Source organism: Drosophila albomicans, chromosome X, assembly GCF_009650485.2.
Source record: "Drosophila albomicans strain 15112-1751.03 chromosome X, ASM965048v2, whole genome shotgun sequence".
Taxonomy (NCBI): Eukaryota; Metazoa; Arthropoda; class Insecta; order Diptera; family Drosophilidae; genus Drosophila; species Drosophila albomicans.
The window spans coordinates 24,669,577-24,684,082 of record NC_047627.2 but is presented as its reverse complement, the minus strand read 5'-3'; the positions used below and the strand labels follow the sequence as shown (position 1 = coordinate 24,684,082).

At 36.0% G+C, this 14,506-nt stretch overlaps 1 protein-coding gene across 1 annotated transcript; it reads left to right on the top strand.

Annotated features, from left to right (window-relative positions):
* The first annotated feature begins 9,078 nt into the window (after nucleotides 1–9,078).
* Nucleotides 9,079–9,531, top strand: LOC117572868 (uncharacterized). Its single transcript, XM_034255922.2, has one exon. It carries the CDS (start codon nucleotides 9,147–9,149, stop codon nucleotides 9,456–9,458), a length of 312 nt encoding a protein of 103 aa, XP_034111813.1. The 5' UTR covers nucleotides 9,079–9,146; the 3' UTR covers nucleotides 9,459–9,531.
* Nucleotides 9,532–14,506: the final 4,975 nt, after the last annotated feature.

Here is a 14,506-nt window from a genome sequence, read left to right as displayed (position 1 = left end):
CTGAAGACATAAGCGATATGTGGGCGCTCATATCTCACTCTCTGCGAGCTTCGGCAGAAGAAGTGCTTGGATTCCAGCGTCCTCTAACAAGGAATCCATGGTACGATCAGGAGTGTCATGACGCAACAGCTGCAAAGGACGCCGCCTACAGAAGAACACTGCAGGCTGGGGCGACACGGGCTTTTGTGGATGTCTACAGGTCGAGAAGAAGAGACGAAAAACGCCTTTTCAGACGCAAGAAGAAAGAGCAGGAAAGGCGAGAGTGTGAGAGCATAGAGAGCAGCAGATGCAGAAATGAAGCACGCAACTTCTACCAGAGGGTCAAGCGTCTGACCCAAGGATTTAAGACTGGTGCAGTGGCGTGCAGGGACGATGATGGAAATCTTGTCACAGAAGCAGAGGTCGTGCTGAAGTTATGGAGGGATCACTTCTCGAGTCTGTTATCTGGCTCAAACACAGACTCTGAAGACTATGATCCACGAACCCCAATCTATGGCACTGATATTGAAGTGCCAATCCCAAGTCATATCGAAGTCAAGGATGCAATCCAACGGCTTAAAAACAACAAGTCTGCAGGTGCTGACGGCCTGCCGGCAGAATTGTTTAAGGCAGCTGGTGATATGTTGGTAGGGAGCATGCACCAACTAATCAGTAAGATATGGCTCACGGAGAGCATGCCCGAAGATTGGAACCTCAGCATGATCTGTCCCATCCTGAAGAAGGGTGATGCCACGTTGCGCACCAACTACCGCGGAATTAGTCTTCTTCCAGTTGCATACAAGGTCCTAACGAGCGTATTGTGTGAAAGACTGAAACCCCATGCTGAAGCACTGATTGGACCTTATCAGTGCGGGTTCAGGCCTGGCAAGTCCACCGTTGACCAGATTTTCACCTTGCGCCAAATCCTGGAGAAGTCTTACGAGAACCAGATCGACACGTACCATCTCTTCGTCGACTACAAAGCCGCATTTGATAGCCCCCGGCGAGATCGCCTATATGCCGCCATGTCTGAGCTTGGTATACCAGCAAAGCTGACTAGACTTTGCAGAATGACATTGAGCAACACCATCAGCTCTGTCAAGGTAGGATGTGGCCAATCCGAAACCTTTGCTACCAAGTGTGGCCTCAGACAAGGTGACTCGCTGTCTTGTATACTCTTCAATATTTTAATGGAGAGTATTATAAGAAAGGCTGGTGTACATCGGACGGGCACGATATTAACCAACAGATGTGTCCAGCTCCTTGGTTACGCTGATGATATTGATATCATTGGCCGCACCAAGCGTGATGTCACAGGAGCCTTCGGGGCTATTGAAAAGGAATCAGCGAAAGTAGGACTAGCGGTGAATATGGAGAAAACAAAGTTTATGGTGTGCTCTAGCAGAGAATCGCGGCGTCTTGATTCTCAGCTGACTGCAGAAAACTATAGCTTTGGGTCCGTCAAGGAGTTTATTTACCTAGGCACTGCTATAACCAGTACAAATGATGTCAGTCTGGAGATTAAGCGGAGAATAACACTTGCCAACAGGTGTTACTTTGGGCTCAGTAGGCAGTTCAATAGTAGAGCTCTCTCTCGACGCACAAAAACCACACTCTACAAGACGCTCATTCTTCCAGTACTCCTATATGGTGCGGAGTGCTGGACAGTGACGCAGTCAGACGCAGCTGCTCTTGGAGTGTTTGAGAGGAAAATTCTTCGTAAAATCTTTGGTCCAATCTGCGTGGATGATGTTTATCGCATCAGATATAACCATGAGCTGTATGAGCTGTACGGTGATGTTGACGTGGCCAGTCGAGTGAAATCTCAAAGACTTCGCTGGCTGGGCCACGTTGCCCGTATGGATGAAGACGCTCCGGTTCGTAAGGTGTTTGATGCGGTGATTGTTGGGACACGAAGGAGAGGACGACCCCGAACGCGTTGGCAAGACCAGGTGATGGAAACCCTGTCCACACTTGGTGTTACCAACTGGCGAAGGCGCGCTCAGGACAGGGACGCGTGGAGGCACATTACGCTTCAGGCTGAGACCCAATAAAAGGGTTGTCATGGCCAAATAATAATAATAATATTTCTAGAATAATACCACAACGTTTTGATCGGTATGTTTTTAGTACTTTTGCACTATATTAATTTGAAATATTTTAAGAATAATTCCGAAACATTTTTTCCTTATTCAATAAGGGTTCGGAGTATCTCAAAGTCGAGCTTTAGCTTTCATACTTATGTATTTTTTCCCCCTTTTTCGAATTTGTAAATTCAAAATAAAATTGCCTAAGCAGCAGCTTTTAAAGCTGCTTACACAAAAAGAATATGCGATTGCATTTTGCATTTGGATTTGGATTTGAATTTGCATTCGCCAAAAGGAGTGCAACAAAATGCGGCAAATCAAAGAGCTCATTGAACAACTGTGTGTTTGCTGTGTGTGTGTGTGTTTGCCAAAGGGAAAAGGGTGAAAGGGGAGAAAAGAGAAAGCGAGATGCAGATTGACCAACAGTTGGCAACATTGCGCTCAATTGACGTTTGCATTGTGGCCAGAAACGGAGCGCAAAAAAAGCGAAGAGCCCCGAAAATGAAGCGCATTGTGCCGTTGGCAGTGGAAAACAAAAGGACACGCAGGACTAGGAGTCGAAAGCTGAAGGACTGACTGATGGACTGATGAATGGACGAATGGACAGATGGATTGGTTAACTGAGCGACTCCTAAAGCGATGTTGCATTCGTTGGGGCCACAAAACCGAATCAGAATCCAGAATTCCAAATGCCGCCGACAACAACAACAACAACAAAAGTTTTTTGCAATTAGAAACAATGAGAGAGAAAATATCTCAAATAGGGAGGGAGGGAGAGATGGAAAGAGAGAGAGAGAGGGAGGGAGAGAAAGTTTGGAAAACCAAGAAATCAGGCAGTGAAATGTTGTTTTAATTGCGATTCTCGCAGGCCCAAAAAATTGGTTTTCGTTAGCAACGATTACGACGCCTCCACTTCAGCTGCATAGAAGAGAGTTTCCATGTGGTTAGGAGATTGGATGGTTGCATAGTTGGGTGGTCCAACAAAGCGCAGCCAATTGGCAAATATGCTTTGACATTGGCCCCGCGGCTACAAAGCCATTGGCATCCGTCAACAACAACGACAGCAGCAAGTGCATCATTAAGCTTTCACTTTGCCCTTAAAAGTATGCAACACACAAAACACAGACTCATTACTGACTGCAGTCGAAGCAAAGCTTTAGTGGAAAAAGCTTATTTTTTCACAACTATTTGTCTGTCTGTCCGTCCATTCGTTTGTTAGTCTATAGCTCAGAGACTATATCACTTAAAGTTATCCAACTTGACAATATTTTATGAAGTTCGATCTATAATTTATAATTAATATATTTTTAATAAATGTCCGTCTGTCCATTCGTTTTTTAGGCTATAGCTCAGAGACTACAACAGCCAAAGTTGTTAAACTTAATGACAGTATTTTTTATTTTATAATTAATATATTTTAAATAAATGTTGCCAAACTTGGTAGCAATTTTTTATGATAAATATAGTATAATCCGTCCGTCTATCCTTTGCCTTGTTAGCCTACATCTCTGAGACTAGTTGTTAAACTTAATTATAATATTTTGGCTTAAGTTTGTCAAAATTGAGCATAAGCTTGAACTTGAGCAACTGGCTCAACTGAAAAGCCGGTTTTTATTGTGATTCGATAGATTTCTGAGGTGGTTTGTATTCAATAGTGCATTCATTGTTTTTATTCATTCTTTTCCTTATTGAAAGCTTTCGTTGCAAAGATTTTTCACTGCCCATCGTCAGTCTGTCTTTCTGTCCGTTCGTTTGTTTGTCTATATAGTAGAAATTACAATAGCTGAAGTTGCCAAATTTTATGACACTATTTTATAAAGATAGTTCTATAATATATGATTAATATTTTTCTAATCATTTTCCATCCGTCCGTCCGTCCGTTTATTTAACAGCATGTATGTCAGAGTGAAAGATAGTTAAAGATTCCTAATAATAGTATTAAATGCTTCTCATATTAGACTGCATTTATCTGCTTACTTCAAATCTTGTTGGAACTTTAATAGGTAAAATTTTTTTCCGACAAACTTAAAAGCCAGATATTGTTGTGTTTCAATAGACTACTGAGTTGTGTTTGGTATTTAGAACTGCTTTCATTTCTATTTTTAGGGTACTTATACTGTCAGAATTTTTGCGGTTCCTCTTAATAATTGACCTTAAGTCCGTGTACTCCGAGTATAGCAAAGATAGAAAGGCATTAATTAGAAGGTTGTTGTTCTTGATCGTTACCCTTTGCCATAATCCAGTTTATTTCCCTCTCACATGCTTTCTTTTCTTTTGTGTATTCTTTGCTACCTGTTTCCCCTCGATTAAACAACATTGAGCAAACAATCGATTTAATTGGCATTCGAATTGTGGGAGGAATTCGGCAATGTGTGCTGAATGAACCACAAAAGCGAGAACCAAGACAAACATGAGACATGAAACAATCAACGAAAGCCTAAAGGACGAAGCATAACAAAATTGACACTAAAGTAGAAAATATAAAGGTTTAAATCGATTCAATGAACATGAAACAGACTCTAATCAAGCGCCAATTAGATAATAATAGTGAAATCAAATTACATAAATACACGCAAAATTCCTTGTGAATAGTAAATTGCAATTTAATGTTTACTCACATGAATTATGGCAGCAACAATGAACTGAAATGAAAAAATTATTATAAATTAAATAAGTTTTAATACGACAATTGTAAAATTTTAAATTTCATATTTAGCAATTTAAAAAATGATTTTGATGTAAGAAGAGAATCATAAATATTATTAGTAATAAAGTTTTAAAATTTTATATTTTACATTTAGCAACTAAGAGAAATATATCTTTAAAATGTTTTATTAGAAGTCCAGCATACCCCATTATCTTTAAATCTGCAGAGTGCTTTATTGAATTACGATTAATGCCAGGCAAATCGCCTCGAAATATCTCAAATATTTTAAATTGACACACTCAAAAGGCAGGCACACACACACAAGGGGGGCGTGGCAAGAAGAAGAAGAGTTGATTCTCACTTAAATTAGTGCAAGGCAAGCAATTATTTTATTGCACATCCTGCACGCCAATGGAATTCCATTAGTCAAAGTCAAAGCCCAAACCATTTATCAGGGACGCAGAGCGTGTTAAGGGGACCATTTTGCTTCCCCTTAGAGGATGTCCAAGAGAGGGGGTCGAGGGGCCACTGGGGGCATGCCCCAATCGATTTTTGGGCTCAAATTCATTAGAGCTCATGCAAATTGTTGAGCAATTTGACACATTTTAGCCATTTTGTTGCGACAGCCATTTCGCAAATATTCAGTCAAGGAATGCCTCATCGATTGAGCCTGTGAAGCCAGCTTGCGGTGGCTCTACCGAAGAGGCTCTGAACGGAATTAGCATAGTATAAACTATTTCACTACTAGAGGCAATGCTTTAATGTGCAATTTATGCGACCTTCTTGACGGAACTAGCATTCTAGTATTTGCCTTTATTTTGGTAGTACCTGAAGGTTGTATATTGCTATTAGGGACTGAAACTTCTTGATTACTTCTTTGAAGAGAGTTATTTGCTTATTTTCTACGCAAGATGACACCTTGTTGTGGTAAAGCACACAAATAACAAAGCTGGTACCTATATAAAAAGGTAGTACCAGAAGGTTGTTGAGTTACTTTGAGAGACTACAATGTTCAGTGCTCTGTAAATACTTTAAGCTGTAGTAAGTTAGGCTGCCTTCTTAACTGTACTAGCTTTCAAACATTCTTTTTTGTAATGAAAGGTTGCACATTGTTGATAAACACGGAAACTTCTTGAGTACTTCATTGAAAAGAATTATTTTTTGCTTATTTTCTATGCGAGATGACACATTTTTGTACCTCTACCAATGCTAGTACCGAAAGGCTGTTGAATAATGCCAGACACTTTAAACTTAAGTACGTGTGTAGCTTTAGCTACCTACTTTGCTTTTATTATTAGCAGTAAGTTACCTAGGTGATATTGCTGCTACCTCAATGAAATGGTAGTACCGGAAGCTACCAGAAGGTTACATAGAAGATTAAAAGACAATGGAAATTATTGATTACTTCTATAAAATGAGTTATTTGCTTATTTTGTATGCCAGATGACACTTTGTTATGCTAAAGTATCTTAATACCTCTATGAAACGGTAGTACCAGAGGGTTGTTGAGTTATTTAAGAGACTGCAGTGTTCAGTGCTATAGAAATGCTTAGAATAACAATATTCAATATTTATTTCTTTATGATAAAGTTCTTGTCCCAGTTTGTGTCAGTAATAAAAGTATGCAGTACGTTTGTAAAAGTTTAGTACGAGTAAAGAATGTCGCTAAATTCTACTGACTAATGAATTATATTTGTGCTGTATTTGTGAAGCAAGCTATCTCCTATTCTAAACTACAATTTCAATTTGAATACTTTACTTTCTTTAAACAAAAATTTCAATTAAATAACTGACATAAACTTTCTGTTGCAGCAATTGAATGCTTAAAGGCAAGCAAGCTCAATTGAAGAGCGCTTAAATTATATTTTGCGTAAACTGCAAAAAAACTTGCTTTAAAATTTGTTTGGCAAACTGAATGCAAAAGCCAGGGCGATATCAAAGAAAGCACTTTTAAGGCACTATAACTAAATTTTGTGTTGGTTAGACGGGAGAGACAAGGAGGAGTGTAGGAGTGGAGAGCAGAGGAGAAGAGGAGGAACTTTTGTACCCAAGTTGTTGCCAAGAACTTTAATTATTCTTTTTCAATATAAATTATAATATTGTTGATATTTTTGCATGCTCTGTGTTCGCTCCTTAGCATATTAAAAGGGATTTTCAAAACAGTTTAGCATTTATGCAACTTGCTCTCTCTCTCTTTCGCTCCCTCTGTCGCTCTCTCTGTTGCTCTCTCTCTGTGTGTCAAAGCCAATTAATAGTAGATGGCTAAGCAAATTTTCAATTACATAAAGTTCAAGTGTAGTCTACAGTCTGAAACAAGTAAAAGCGTTTCACTTGCCAGTTTTGTATTGTATACTCTGTAAGTTATGGTAGGGTATTCATTACCATACATACTCTTTATATTTTTTTGCTGTCCAAGGACAAAAGCCCTGAAATTTGCGTTATGTTATAAATTAATTTATAATCTAAGTGTTTGCTTCAAAGTTCAAAGCAAAGTAAAATGTGCATACCCCATAACTTTAATGCAGTTACAGGGTACAATGGAGAGTGTCTTTAAAATTTCAACTTTTCAACATTCTCTTATCGCAAATGACAAATCTTAAAGTCGCTTTTTGCAAACGGCAATCACAGCGTAGAATAAACGGAGAAGGAGAAGGAGAAGAACAACAACGTTGTGGAGTAAATAGGCCAATGGGCAACAACAACAACAACAATAGCAACGAAAAATGGCCCAAATGGCGTTGGCCTCCAATTTAACTGCATTTGGTGTAAATGTTAACGAAATAATCGTCCAGCGCCATCTAGCGTCGAGGGGCTGACTCTGTGTGTGTGTGTGTTTCTCCCCAAAGAAACAAGAAACGCATAACCATGAGCATAAACATTAGAGTTTCCACGGGGTTCGTTGGCCACCAGAGTCATCGCTCTCTTCCTTCCCTTCCTCGCTCCTCTTTGTTGTTGATAAATCTGGAGTTGGAAGGAGAGGGAGAAGCAGGGGGGATTTCCCCCCGCTGCAAACTAACGAGCGAATTGCGAAACACAACACAACAGCAGGTAAACTAAATGTATGCATATCTCTCCAAAGAAATTCCCCAAGATGGATAACCTGCGCATTTCACAAAACCAATTTAATATTGAGCAACTGAACGCGCACTTTAAGCAACAACTGTCAAAACATTAAAGCTGGTGAAAAACTTACTAAACTATGTAAGAATGATTAAAAGTTTAACTGAAATAATAGTTGTCTTTATTGAAATTTAAATGTTCGCTTTTATTTTTGTTTAGTTTCTTTCTGTAAGTCAAATTTCGAAATGTTTCTTAAAGATATAATAAAATAGTCTTAAGGTAAGAAACTATCATTAAATTTGCCATTCTTTTTCATTTAACTTTTACTATACATATACTATCTGTCAGTATTGAGCATATTTAATAATAGTAAAGTTTAAATTAAATAGAATAATAGGTTGAAAGATATGTAAAAACGAGTAGTACATAAAACATTATTAAAATATTCTATTATTTAAAATGTTTTATAAATTTAATAAAATCAAGGGGATATTATATTAAATATACCAAAGATAGTATATTATATTATTTAGCTATTCTCTATTATTTGGAATGGTTAATAAATTTAATAAAATCGTTTTGTGGATTATTATGGGACAGTATATTAAATATACCTATAATGGTATAAAATCATGTTGTGTTTACGGACAGTATATCAATTATAAAAGAATTTGTGTAATATTATGGTATAACGTCATTTTGTAGAGTGTTAAAAAACAGTATTAAATGTACTAGAATTGGTATAATATGGTATAAAATAATATGGTATAAAAATATACCTAAATAAGTATAATAAAATGGTATAAAATCATGTTGGGAATTATTAAGAGGCGGTATATTAAATATACTGGAGTTGGTATAATATTATGGTAGACAATCATTTTGCGGAGTGTTAAAAGACAGTATTAAATATATTGGAATTAGTATAACATGGTATAACATATTTTTGAGTATTACTAAAGAACAGTATATTAAATGTACCAGAATTATTAAAATATTATGAAACAGACATTCTCTGAAGCTATTCAGTAATGAACGATGTTAACTTAGTCTACTATAAAATATGCAAATGGATTTATTTGCAAACTTTTAAAATAATATAGATTATATAATTTATATTCTACAAAAATGCAAAGATTTTGATTATATTTTATAGATTTTAATGCGAAATTTGGATTTGAGTTGCAGTTTTTAGTTTTGGGTCATAGAAATTAATGTTTTATCTTTAGTTATCTTGAAGATTTTGTCATTAAATTTGCTGATTTTTTAAACAAAGTAGCCTTAGGCAGTTAACTTTAGAGCTCAGCAAACTCAACACACAAAAATAATGGTATTAAGGCAGTCTCCCAAAATTTAGTAAAGTGTATTTCAATATGTCGCGATATCTCTATGGGGACTTGATACTGGAGGCCTTCATGGAGTTTCGACGACCAATGAGCATGGATGAGGTTGTCGAATATGTGGCTGAAATGACAGATAGCACATATCTGCAGGTGCGACTGCCTGTGGACAACACCTTGACAGCTGCCTGGATGCATGGCTTTGTGGAACGTAACAATGATCTATACACTCTTCAGCTGCCCGACTATGCAAAAGATCATCGACGACATCGTAATTCTCTTCACTTGGGTAGAAAACATGAGTGTTCCTCGTTCAATCGGCGGAGACGTTGCAAACGCTTGTAATTTCAAAGTGGAAATGCTAAGATACTAAAATTAAATAAAATACTGTAATAGTAAAATACTGAAATACTATAAAAGTAGCTTACTATGGTACCTAAACATATGTTATGTTTTAAACGCTGGTCTCTGTAAGTACAAGGTTTTGTTAAGTGTTAGTATATTGAGTATACTGAATATACTTTCAGAGACATAGCAAACGCTTGTAATTTGGCAATGGAAAAGTTTTAAAATTATTAATACTGGAAGACTAAAATATTAAAATACTTAAAGTATAAAATACCCAAATTCGAAAATACTAAAATACCAAAACAATAAAACAGTAGTACTAAAATAGTAATAGAGTTGAATACTAAAATTGTTAAATAGCAAAATACCAAAATTCTAAGATTCTAAAATACTAAAATTGAATAATAATAGTAAAATACTATAAAACTAGAATACTATGGTACCTAAATATGTATTTTAAGAAGCTTCTGTTATGTGTTAGTATATTGAGTATACTGAATATACTTACGGAGACATTGTCATTTCAAAAGTACAAAGGTATCAGCAATATTACAGCAATACAAAAGTACTGAAAGAGAAAAATATCATAATACTAAAATACTATAATACTAAAACACTAAACAACTTAAATTCTAAAATGATAAAATACTAAAATACAATAATGGAATAGTAAAATAGTAGAATGCTAAAATACTAGAATATTGTAGTACACAATATATGCATATGAAATTAATTGAAACGCTGGCCTCTGTATATATATTGAGAATACTGAATAAAATTTACTTTTAAGAAGTGCAAAAATCGTGCAAATGCAACTTCAAATTGAAAATCATGTGCTTGTCTTCACTTTCACACAAATTTTGAGAAAGCAAATTGCTTTGGGACCTAATTCGATCCCCTATCAAGTGAGTGCGAGAGAGCGAGAGAGATGGTCATTTAATAGGTTTGTTTCTATTTCTATTTCAATGTTTGTTGTTCTTCTTGTTGTTGTTGGTTTGGCACAATTTCTATTGATTTCATCAGTATTTCTTGCTGTAGCCACAATAGCAAGAAGCACTCGAAGACAGTGAAGAAGAAGGCGGCCTCGAAAGTACGAAAAACATTTCGCTTTTTGCTTTTTTGCCATTTGCTTGAATTCCCCAAAGTCAATGGCAATTTCCGACAACACCAGGCGATTGCAAGGGAGGAGAAAGAGGGGAGAAGAGGGGAAGGGGGTGGGCAGGGTGTCAGGTGAGGGGTCAAATTGGGCTGTCAGTGTTGTGCTGTGTTGTGGCTGCTAACGGTTAAATAATAACTTCGCCGCCAACTTATAACGCGCTCCACTTCCGTTTCCGCAGCCAGGCAAACAACTAGGCCAATGGCCTCCCCTCGTTTCCTTCCCCTTCCCCTTTCCTGTTCCTGTTCCCCCTCTCGTTGCTGGACGCAGTCTTGCGTTCGCATTTCCCAAAAAACTATTAAATCACATTTTACGAGCGTTAAGTGCACAATTAAAAGCATTTCGTTAATGCTGAAATTGGTGGCACAACCTCTGACCACCCCTCTTCGTCTTCTTCGTCTCCTTCTTCTTTGTCTACGTGTTTCTCTTTCTCTGTTCCTCGTTGTGACGTAATTAAATTTCTTCAGTTCTTCCCCTCGTCCATAGAATTCACTTGGCTTATTGCTTTTTGGCTCTAACTAAATCGATTATGCTGCTGATGTAATTTTTCTGTTTTCTTTTTTTTTCATTTAATGCGACAAAAAGTTTTTGCTATTTGCTTAGCTCCCTTTCTGCGATTGCCCGTAACTATAGCACTAAATACAAATTTACAAAACAATTTCATTTAGTTTTTGCTGAAAATTACTAGATTAGATAGCATTAAATCATTAAGACATCAAAGAGACTCAAATTGATAATTGCAAAGTGAAGAAAATTTGATGAATATTTTGCTAGCCACACTTTGATTATTCCTTTACCTAAAATATAAAAGCTTACACTAGTTTTTTAAACAAATTTGTTTTTTTTCGCAAAATAAAATATAAACTAAAGTAGATTTCCATTTTAACAAATTGAATAAACTTAATCATTAGTATAGCGGAATTTTGAAAGATGATTAGTCAGTAAAGCAAAGATTCCATTAAATTCAATTAAGAAAAAATAAAAATGCAAAATGTATTTTTAAATAAATTTAAAATAAGTTAAGCTTAAATACCATTAAAATCAATAAAGTTAAATTAAGAATGCAAAATGTTATTTTTAATGCTAAGCAACTTTAGCTAATGAATAAAAAAAAAAAAATAAATTAAATTTAAAATTTTTTAAATAATCATATCGTCAGCTTCTCAACATAAATAAACAAGCATGTGAAGTTTGGCAAACTGTAAAACTGAAGTTTGGCAACAATGCAAATATAAGCTGTATATGTTGTAATACTGAAGTTTGGCAACAATGCTTAAGCTGTTGAAAATTGAAATGGGTTTAATATCAGCGAAAAAGTCAAGTGATGATCTCTGCAGCGAAACCGAGTGGGACCGAGTTATATCAACTGTTTAAGCGAGGGGGGAGAGCGAGAGAGAGGGGAGTGTTTGGCATAGGCTGTAGCGGGTGTTAACATCATCATTTGCCCTGCACTCAGCTGACGCGTTGTCATCGTGCTTATCTTCTACTCCTTTCATTCTTTCTTTCTTTGTTTTTGTATGCTCATCAAGGAAAGGAAGAGGAGGCGGAGAAGGTGGGGAAATAAATAACAAAACGCAACTAAGTAAGTAATATGAACTTAGTAGGCGTGTGAAGTGCACACTTAATGGGCTGTTGCCTGCGGGTGGCTAAACGGAGGAGTGGGAGTGGGAGGGGGATGGAGAGGGGGAGGGGAGCAAAGGCAACTAGGTGAAACGCACAAGAGAGTGAGAGAGAGCGAGAGAGGTGGATAAGATTGCAGCTCGTGTCACTCACACCACTTCACACCCCTCTCGACAAGCAGCGCTCCCCTCCCCCCTGCCCCCTCTCCACCCTTCACAGCTGCAGTTTCCAGTTCCATTTTACGCACACGCCTAAGTGCGGAAGCATGTTCAAGTGTGTTGAAAATGGAAAGCAATGTGTTACTACATAGTTCAGCTTCTGTTTCTTCTTCTTCGTCCTCTTCTTCTTCGTCTTCTTCTTTATTCGCAGCTTCAGTCTCAGTCTCTGGTTCTTCTTCTTTATTTTTGAACATATACTCTTTAATTTTTATAAGCCAGCTGTTGATTTCGCCAATTGCAGCATATCGAATTTAACATTCTCTTTTTTTTTTAAATTGTTGATGCCGATTTTATTATAATTCTTTTTAAATATTATAAATATAGTATATTATTATATACTATACTATATATAAGTATACAATATGTCTAGTATATTTTATATATAAAAATTATTTAAAATTTAACACAATATATTTGTGTATAATATAACTAAGAAATAATTGTTATTTTTATTCTTTATCTCTATTCCATTAGAGATGAGATTTTTAAAACTTAAGTTGTATAATAATAAATTAATAAGAATAAATAATCCAATTCTAAACTTATGAACATCGATAATTCTCGGTTAAAAATTCGAATATTTGCTTCAGCGTCCTTTTAAGTAATGTTCAAAATACTTCTTAAAGGAAAAACGTATATTAAATGAGCAATTGATTCAGTTTTAATTAACTGAGCTAATGTTATTTTAACAACTTCTCTTGAAAATTAGAGTATTTTTTTGAATGACCTTTTGGATTTTTTATAAGTAATAATTTAATTAGTAGTTATTTTAATTTAATGACCTCTTTTGCAGTAAGATTTGTTCGGTTTCATTCCCTAATTAATATTTCAAAATATTTCTCGAAGATATGATATATTAATTTATATATTAATGTTATTAATATATTAATGTTCAAATTAAAATGTTTTTGTAAAATGTAAAATTTTTAGTTTTTAAAATATACTGTATACTCTTTAAGAAATTAGTTTCGTACTTTTTTGTTGAACCTATATTAAATATGTAATTTTTATTTTTGAAATACACTTTATAAGAAGTTTTTTTTGTAGTTTCTTTTAAGTTTCATTCGCTAAGCTGAATATCTAAAACGTCCTTGCCTGATAAATATACGATATGATGATCTACATTGTGTTATATATGATAAATATATCCTGTTTATCATAAAATGAAAAACGCATTAAACTTGCAATTCTTATTTACATATGTTTTCAAGTGTTGAATAAGTTTTTAACTTTATCAAATAAGCGAAAATCCAAAATAAGCGTATTTCATCTTCGTAAATTTATGTTTCATTCTTTTTTCTGTTGTCAGTTATTTTTTGTACATATGATATAATGATCTATATGATGGTATATCAAATTTATAAGAAGAAAAACGCATTAAACTTGCAATTCTTATTTATGTTTTCAACTTTATAAAATAAGCGAACAATCAAAGTTAGCGTATTTCATCTTCGTCAATTTATATTTGATGCCTTTTTTCAGTTGTCAGTTATTTTTTCTCTTCAATGTTTTTTTTTTTTTTTGTTAGTTGCATCTTAATGCGCTTTGCTAGTTGTTGTTGTTGTTGTCTCTGTTGTAGTACTCTGGTGATGACGTCACGCCCTTGCGGCCCAGTTGAGACATTTGACGACACAAAGCGGCACAAAGTTGCCTCAAAAGCGGAAGCCAAAGGAGCAGCCATGACGTTGACATTAGCTGCAGTCAAGAGGGAGGGAGAGAGAGAGTGGGAAAAGGGGGTGAGAGAGAGAGGGGGTGGGGGAGAGCAACGGTGTCTATTTCTCGAATACTATATGTCAGTACTTCCGGCTGCCTTTTCGATAACCTGCTGCGTCTGAGTCTCTCTCTCTCGCTCTCTCTCGCTCTCTCTCTCTCTCTTGGGGCTGGCCAGGATATCAGGATGTCAGGACGTCAGGACGTCAGAGCATTGGGGCATCAGGGACAGCCAGAGAGAGAGGAGAACGAAAGCGTTGACTTTAAAATGCAACATTTATGTAGTTTGCTGCATGTTTGGACATGTACGTGACATTTTGCAAAAGTCGCGTGCCAGGATG